The following is a 9,649-nucleotide window of genomic DNA, read 5'->3' on the forward strand; positions in this document are numbered from 1 at the left end:
AAAATTAAATATTTGTAAATGAAATGACATAATTTCCAGGATTTGCTTCAAATCAATCTGGATGGAAGGGGGGACAGATGGGGTAGTAGATTAAACAAGATTGGTCATATTGATAACTGTTAAAGCTGATTACACCATTCCCTTTATCGTATATGTTATCATATCTTATCATATGTTTGACATTTTCCATAATATAATGTTTAAAAAAGATACGTTAAAATGACTGTAACATTGCTGTCTTTCAAAAACTCCGTAAGTTAGCATAATCAATTTTAGTGTGCATTTCATTTGGGCATTTATTTAATATCTCCATTCAACCAGGAGGAGAGCTGGGTTGAAGAAAGGTTAGGACAGGCATGTACTCCTGGGCTGGGCTGGGAATGTTGCAATCAACGTGGCTATTTCAAGGTATACAGTGGGAGAGGTGGAGTCAGGAGGCAGCTCTCAGGACCCTGTCCTGGTTGAAATAAAGTTGCAATCACTTGATGTTTCCTACTTATTTTATGCTAGTCTATCTTGCTCATATTATCTGTGTTGAATAAAAATAATTACAGAAAGTATTGCTGAATGATAATAGAAGATTCATGGATGAGGATTCTCTATTCCCAAAAAATTTTGTAAATTAAATTAAATTAATTTGCAAGAAATTTGTCAGGAATTAATATTGGTTTATTTACAATCCAAGGCCCTGAAGACGGCAAACAGTGGTACTTGCTGCCCTCTGCAGTGGGCTGGTGAATTCAGTATCAAGATCAAGGAAATGCCAAAAGCATGCAACCGTGCTGGAATCCAGAAATGCTGGCAAGAGAATGAGTTCTTAAATCTAGGATTTTTAAGTCAAGAGAGTGTGGGAAAATAGCACACTGCTTCCACAATCACTCAACCCCACCATGGTGTTCAATTGTGAGTGAGTAGGCTTGCTTGTTTATTTTGCGAAATCATGGGAAAGTCTGAGGTGAACGTTCCCCATTGCTCAACCAAAAGCCATCCAGAGCAACAATGCTGCATCAGCTTCTCAGAGAGTTCCCCGAACTGAGAGCTTCCATGGCATGTGTTTTTAAAATATGTCTGGAAATTCTTTGAAACTGCTCCTATCAAGAAATATAGTCTAGTCATCCTTCCCTTGAATACGAGCCAGACTCAGTGACCTGGTTCCAATGAAGAATACGAGGTTGGAAGCAACATGATATGACTTCTTGAGGCTGGTAATAAAAGCAGATGCAGCATCCCTCTAGATCTCTCTTGAAATGCCATTTCAAGGCTCACCTTTGAAATGCCACGGCCACGCTAGGAGGCCACAATCTTTACTATGTACCAGACACTGTTCTAAACTATTGTATATGTATTACCTCAGTTAAGCCTCAGGACAACCCTTATTTCCATTTTATAGATAAGATAACCGAGGCACAGAAAGGTGATCTAACCTGTCCAAGATCAGGATTTAAGTGTGGAGCCAGGATTCAAGGGACCATCTATAGGTGTTCAAGCTAACAGCCGCAGCTGAGGTCCCAGTCAACAATCCGCATCAACCAGCTGATTTTATATGTATTCAACCATGTGACTCAGGAAGGTGTCAAGAAAATTCCAACTCTAGCCACTATTTGACTGCCCAGCCACATCTGACTGTAACTACATGAGAGACTCCAAATTAATACTATCCAGCCAAGGCCAATCAACTTCCAGAGGCATGAGAGATAATAATAATAATAATCAATAGATGTTGTTTTAGGGGAGAGGTCTGCAAAATCTGGCCTGTAACATGTTTTTATATAGCCCTGAGCTAAGTATGGCTTGGTACACTTTTAAAGAGTTATAAAACAAAACAAAACAAAGATAAATATGCAACAAAGACCACATGTAGCCCTCAAAGCCTAAAATATTTATTCTCTGGCTCTTTATAGAAAACGTTTGCCTACTACTATCTTAAGCCACCAAGTTTTCAGACGGTTTGTTATGCAGCAACAGGCAACTGGAACATGTGGTGCCCTTGGGACATAGTGAGAGGGACTAAGGGGCAAATGCTGGATTTACAGTGCCACAAAAGTCACACTGAAAAGCTACATCCAACTGTTACCTGCAAGTCAATATTTATCCTATCAATATGTTATCACACAGTGTTATAATTTCACAAACATACCTGCTCAGTCAAAGCAAAAGTGATGGTATTAATAATACGATTGATCAACCAAGGAAAGTATCTGAAATATGTACCTGAGATTTGATTCCAGATTAAACTCCACATTCTGAGATACTCATTAATAATGTTAATACTAATATTAATAGATAGCATTTACTGAGTCTTTATAATGTACCAGACATTGTTCCAAACTATTTTATATGTATTACCTCAGTTAATTAACTCAGGTATCTGAGTTAATGCTCAGTGTCTGGCATTCAAGTAATGGCTATAATTATTGTAACACAGAACATTGCCTCTCTTTTAGAGAACTGGTGATTGGCCCATGACTTTTCATTGAGTGACTGGAAAAACTGTTAATCACAAAGAAAGATCCATATTCATGAAACAAGATACAGAATAAGAGTTGCTACTTACCCACTGGGGTACACATTTTCTATCTCCCATTGTAATAAGCCTTTCCCACACTGGAGAATGTTGTTTTAATTATTCGTAAAAATGGCTCCGTCACATTCTTTTCTCCTACTACACTTAACGCAAATAGCTGGAGACCCACGTATGGAAAGAAAGGGCAATGCTTTGACAGTCACAATGTGCCAAGGCCACTTCTGTGCACTGACCAAAGGCAGGACGCATCACCCGTCTACTCACCAAAAGGGAAAAATAATGAAGCGGCTGACGAAAAACATGGCGGAGAAGATGAAAAACAAGATGTTACAAGTTTGTCTCCATTCAGCGTAAGCAAACATCTTAGCAGACTGAAAACAAAGAAAGAAACTGCATTCAGATAAATATATAGTAGTATAAATTTTAAAAATTAAATATTTGTAAATGAAATGACATAATTTCCAGGATTTGCTTCAAATCAATCTGGATGGAAGGGGGGACAGATGAGGTAGTAGATTAAACAAGATTGGTCATATTGATAACTGTTAAAGCTGATTACACCATTCCCTTTATCGTATATGTTATCATATCTTATCATATGTTTGACATTTTCCATAATATAATGTTTAAAAAAGATACGTTAAAATGACTGTAACATTGCTGTCTTTCAAAAACTCCGTAAGTTAGCATAATCAATTTTAGTGTGCATTTCATTTGGGCATTTATTTAATATCTCCATTCAACCAGGAGGAGAGCTGGGTTGAAGAAAGGTTAGGACAGGCATGTACTCCTGGGCTGGGCTGGGAATGTTGCAATCAACGTGGCTATTTCAAGGTATACAGTGGGAGAGGTGGAGTCAGGAGGCAGCTCTCAGGACCCTGTCCTGGTTGAAATAAAGTTGCAATCACTTGATGTTTCCTACTTATTTTATGCTAGTCTATCTTGCTCATATTATCTGTGTTGAATAAAAATAATTACAGAAAGTATTGCTGAATGATAATAGAAGATTCATGGATGAGGATTCTCTATTCCCCAAAACCTGGGCTGCAGACAGTACCGTTCTGTGACCTATCAGGAACCAGGCCACACAGCAGGAGGTGAGTGGTGGGCAAGCAAGTGAAGCTTCGTTTGTATTTACAGCCACTCCCCATCACCGCATAAGCATAAGCTCTGCCTCCTGTCAGATCAGTGGTGGCATTCAATTCTCACAGGAGCTGGAACCATACTGTAAACTGTGAGTGCGAGGGATCTAGGTTGCACACTCCTTATGACAGCTAATGCCTGATGATCTGAAGTGGAGCTGCGGTGGTGATGCTAGCGCTGGGGAACAGCTGGAAATATAGATTATCATTAGCAGAAAGGTTTGACTGCACAATAAATGTAATGTGCTTGAGCCATTCCCCCTTCAAGAGTCCGCGGAAAAATTGTCTTCTGTGAAACCAGTCCCTGGTGTCAAAAAGGTTGGGGACCGCTGCTCTATTGCATTATCAGTTGAGCCTAAGGCTGAAGGGGGAGGTTTCTGGTGGGACTTGCATGTACGAGGTGGGTAGGAGTTGTTGGGGGAGTTGTTGCGGTACAGCTCATCCATCTAGGGAGCATGGCTTAGACTTGGGCTGATTTAGAACCTACATCACCCTGGAGACCGAAGGTCCTTCTAGAACAAGAGAGGCAATATATTTACCCTCCAGGAAGGGTTTACATGGCACTTTCCATACTTTTCCACACTTACCAAGGGGTAAGAATATGGCCAGACCAAAGGCAGGGAGTGTTGCCAGAGGGCCCATAGGGAACAATTCAGTTGCTGACATAGAATGCTGGTGTGCCCGGTGGGCAGGAGATGGGTGTGAAGAGAAAGGCCAGAGTTCAGAGTAACTGCAGTGGAGTGGGCAGCTGTTGGAAGGGTCAGAGACTGACCAGGGTGGAAGCCAGGGATGTGCACAGGTGTGGGAGGGACCTCTGCAGGCTCACTCATGAGGGTAAAACATACACACAACATATTCTGGATTGTAATGATGAAATTCCTGACAATAACCTCTTTTCTTTGCTAAGTTTCAGTCAGGACATTGTTAAAGCGTTGAGTGTTGGATCCAAACTTGACTATGTGGGAAATTAGAAAGGATCAAGAAGATGCATGAAGAAGGCAAAAGGGTGCTTACGACTGAGAGTGGTAAGTGTTGAGGCTGTTTTTCCTTGCAAAGAAAGCGCTAAGAAATGACCCACCAACTGTCTTGAAAAATATGAAAGATTAATGGGCTCCATCTCAAGGAAGCAAGGGGCAAAAGTTGTGCAGTGTCTGGGTTCAATTAGAACTTGACTGAGAGGACAAACACTAAAAAAAACTATTCAGAAAAGCTGTGGGATATGCACCCTGGGAGAATATAAAAAATAGGCCCCTGCCACTACTTAATGTTGTCTCTACCACCAGCTGATGGAAGGTACTAGTCTTGCTCATTGAACCTCAAGTTAGATCATGACTTGTGAATCAAGAATGATTCATGATCACTAACAACATGAAGCTGTTCTTATAGTTTCCCCATGAAGGGACCTCTAAATTTGACATTTCATTTTTCTTGTTTTTTACCTAAGGATCTCAGAACATTTTCAAACAGTAATGAGCTAAACTTCATAATACACCCTAAGGGATAAGTATGACTTCTCATGTTACAGCTGGAGATAGAAAACAAAACAATAAGTGATTTGCCCAAATCACTTAGGGAGTCACATCACATCGATGACAGGGTGGGGAGGGTGGGTGGGGACAACCCAGCGTTTGTTCCCAGCCTGAACATCTAACTCCCCTTTAACAACACGATGAAGCTGTTTTCACATTGGACACACACCGAAGGCACAAGAGGGTTTAGGAGCAACAGAGTAACATGAAATTGTTAAGTCAGGGCCAACGTGGTCTTAATTTCAGTCAGGGTTACTGAGGTACCATCAGAGGAGGAGGTAATTACAGCAGAAATGACTGCATTCAGAGTGCACCACGTGGAAAACTGGCACAATCCTTCTTTTGCTAAGCCATTGGTTGCCCTGAAGCATATATAATAATTCTGACCTTTAGAAGATTTACATGTCTAATTTCGATTACATACAAAGTAGGAACAAAATTCTGTACACAGAGAATAATTTAACAGTGGCCAGTTGCTTTGAAATGGCTTCAAATGCTTTGAAATGGCTTCTGGTTACTTCTACAACAGGTTTGGCAAATTACAGTCCAGCCCATGGGCTAAAGCTGATCAGCTTTTAAGAATGGTTTTCACATTTTAAAGGGGTATTAAAAAAAAACAAAGAAGAATATGCGACAGAGATTGTATGCAGCCCACAAAACTAGATTTACTACCTGGCCCTTCACCAAGAAGTTTGCTGAGCCCCAATCTAGAAGAACAAGATTCTATTAAATTTAATTTCTTCCATATCAACCTATATTCAATTATTAGTCCTTCAAGAGGCAATCCCAAATGTGAAATGGGTTAGCATCATTTTCCCTGGATTCATTATAAATGACTATATTTAAAAGAATAGCTCGGTGGCTCTGGGAAAAGTTGCCCTCAATACAGCGGGAGACCTGGCAGAGAGGGATCACTCGATCACTGCCACGGGGTCCACAGGAGCCAAGGCATAGCAGAAACAGGTCCAGAAAACACCCTGATGTTGCTTTTTTCCTTACATTTTGTGTGGTGTGGGATTAGGAAGATTCTTGCTTTAATGTTCCATGCTTCAGAAAACATCCTGATCCCTCTTTCTCCCTTAGAAAACTGTGCCTTTTAAAAAGGCTTACCGTCCTTACAGCAACGGATCAAGCTGGAGGAGGATGGGGTGGGACAGTAGGTGTTCAAGCCCTGGCTTAGGTGAGGAGATGGTGCATCCAACTCTGAGAATCCTTAATGCCATAAATCCAGGTTTTCCTTTCAAAGGATAAGAATTCATTCCCTCTCCAAATAGCTCATCTTACTTCCTGAGCTAGCATCTGCATGTGACTTTCATGAGTGGAATCCCACAAATCAACATTTCTTTAGTACTATGGAGAAGGATTAAAAATAAAAACTGAGAGGTTTCATTTCTTTAATCTTGGAGGATCTGGGAACCCAGAGACATTCTGAGATTTTAGGTGTTTTCAGGACAGAGAGCCCTGCTAAGTCGCTCACAGACAATTCCTTCTGTGAGCAGTTAAATCCAGGACGTGGTATTGTCATTAGTTTTTTAATGGCAAACATTTACCTCCAGCCAAATGTCAGCTACATCGTGCACAACCATCACGAGGGTCCCACTGCGAATATAATTAGAACACCAAGAGAAGCTCATCAAACTAATAGCAGCCAGGTGGTGGATGACATGAGCTAGAAAATCCTGTATAATGAGGGGAAAATGAAAGCCATTACGGAAATGCCGTTATTTCCCAATCACTGGAAGAGATAATAATAATAATAATGATACCAATAACTTATATCTGCATGTTTTGAAATTTATAAAATGTGTTTGCTTTAATTCTTAAACACAGTCCTTGTGAAGGAACTAGGACAAGTATTATTCTCATTGATGAAGTCATTTAACTTTGAGATAGCATTGAATAGTTGTCATCTAACTCCTAACATCTGTTGTTCTTTCCACTACCCCACACTGAATATATGCACACACTCACACAGACATACAATAAATACACACACACACAGCATATTCCCATGGACATTTACATTTATTGTATATCCCCTGCCTAATTCCAGAAAGGAAAGAAAAAGATAGATGTAATAAAACTACACAACTATTAAAATAAGTTAGTGCATATGAAATAAGTAACAAATGAGAGTGTTATATGTTAGCAAATCTAGGCTAAGGAAAGCTACTGTCACTGAGTGTAAAAACTTCAAGCTTTTCTGCAAAGATATAAAAATAGCTAATTAGCATGTGAAAAGATGCTCAACATCATTAGCCATCAGGAAAACACAAACCAAAACCACAATGAGATACCTCTTCAGACCCACACTAGGAAGGCTATCATAAAAAAGACTACCAATAACAAGCGTTGGGAAGGATGTGGAGAAACTGGAACCCTTATCTACTGCTTATAGGAATGTAAAATGGTAGCTGCTTTAATAAACAGTCTGGCAGTTCTTCAAAAGGTTAAACAGAATTATCATATGGCCCAAAAATTACATTCCTAGGTGAAATGAAACATACGTTCATATAAAAACTTGTATATGAACATTCGTAGCATTACTCATAATAACAAAATGGAGGAAATAACCCAAATGTCCATCAACTGACACATGAATAAAGAAAATGGGGTCTATCCATACGATGGACTGTTATTCAGCAATGAAAGGAATGAAGTACTATAGATGTTACAACATGTGGCTGAACCTTGAAAACATCGTGCTAAGTGAAAGCAGCCAGACACAAAAGGCCACATATTGCATGATTCTATTTATATGCAATATCCAGAAGAGTCACATCCATAGAGACAAAGTAGACTAGTGGTTGCCAGGGCTGGGAGGTTGGGAGCAATGGGAAGTAACTGCTAAAGGGTACAGAGTTTCTTTTTGAGGTGACAAAAATGTTCTAAAATTGATTGTGGTGATAATTGCACAACTCTGTGAATATATTAAAAACCACTGAATTATACACTTTAAATAGTTGAATTGTGTGGTGTGTGAATATCTCAATAAAAATATTTTTTTAAAAAACTTAAAGATTTCAGTTTTCTTGCATCCAAACTAAAAGAGTAAATACCAATAACAATAGCTCATTAAGCACTACTGTATAGAAGGAAGTGTTTTATACAGATTAATTTACTTAATCCTCACAACAACCAGAGAAGATAGGAACTATTTCTAGCTCCATTTTATAGATAAGGAAGCCAAGTTTAGGAATTTTAACCAACTAGCTCAAGATGTTGGTGAGTGCTGAAGCCAGGGGCTCAAACCCAAGCGGTCTGACTCCAGAGCCTGTGCGTTAGCCACCTCCCCAAAATTTTATATTTCTAAAGATATGTCTTTATAATTTTTACATTTAATTTTTGAAAAGGTGCTCGATGCACCCATAAATAATAAAAGGGAAGTCAACTATGGCAAAATCAAAGGTGGGAGAAATACAGGATCAACCTACCTATCTATGAAGACTTTCTAAAAAATTATTATTTTCAATTCTATCTGTTGAGAAAATAAGTCAATCAATTAAATTTTGATGTATTCCAAACCTAAAGTTAGTAACAGTTAATCTATAGCTATTATTCAGTTATATGGAAATGGAGATCATTTCTATCAGATTTTTTCACAGCATGTTCTTATATTTAGAGTCCATGGGTGTTTTAAGGTGTCCAGTTGACCACAGTGTGCCCCTTAGTGATGGGTAATGACCACCATCACTCAACTCAAATGTCATTTAATTACACCAACTTGGTTTATCAAATATTGAACTTAATTTTATTTATCATACAAATTTTGCTACAAACCAGCCTTTTGCCTAGGGTGTAGCTTATGAAGCATATGCCAGAGAGGTTATCATTTGATCTGCATTGTTAACATATATGACAAAATCTTGACTGCCTTCAGGGTCTAACATGATTTGCTGGACCAGCAAATGAGAATAAGTAACAACCAAACAGTTCCTAAAATGCCTCACTTTGTGACCTCAGAGGTGGCAGTTAGCCTGCCTGTGACTCAGTTTCCCTTCAAATAAAGCAAAGCCAGTAATACCTGAAGCAAGGTTTCCTCATAATAATGTCTGATGAATTAAGGAAGAAATGTTCTCAAAGTCTTTGAAAACATCAAAAAGTTTTATAAAAGTGGTTTTGTAATCAACTAAAACATTTTTCTTTTTTGCCTTGATGGACATTAAACTCCCAAATCAAAAGAAACAGACAACATGCAGGAGATTTCTGTTCTTATTGAACAGGGGTGGAGCTTCAAAGATAAAGTTTCTATAATGTTTCACTACAAATATTTACCAAGGCACCAAAATATGAGCATAATTTTCACTATTGTATGTGGTACAAAAAGCAAATCATCAATGAATTGAAACAAAATACACATAAAAATACAATTTAAAATTAGAATTTGGGGGAGGGGGATAAAAATTTTGAAGAAACTGATAAAGTAGCTTTGTAAATAAGACACTTACCTTCCT

General features: G+C 38.8%; 1 protein-coding gene across 1 annotated transcript in view; it reads right to left on the reverse strand.

The window, feature by feature from the left end:
• Positions 1–9,649, reverse strand: part of CERS3 (ceramide synthase 3) — a 132,524-nt gene that overhangs the window by 53,464 nt on the left and 69,411 nt on the right. The window contains exons 7-8 of the mRNA XM_012642688.1: positions 6,746–6,874; positions 2,789–2,895 (exon numbers count right to left, since the gene is read on the reverse strand). Of these exons, the coding sequence (XP_012498142.1) occupies positions 2,789–2,895; positions 6,746–6,874 (236 nt within the window). The remainder of the gene's footprint in view (positions 1–2,788; positions 2,896–6,745; positions 6,875–9,649) is intronic.

The sequence above is a fragment of the Propithecus coquereli genome, unplaced genomic scaffold, assembly GCF_000956105.1.
Source record: "Propithecus coquereli isolate 6110/MARCELLA unplaced genomic scaffold, Pcoq_1.0 Scaffold184, whole genome shotgun sequence".
NCBI lineage: Eukaryota > Metazoa > Chordata > Mammalia > Primates > Indriidae > Propithecus > Propithecus coquereli.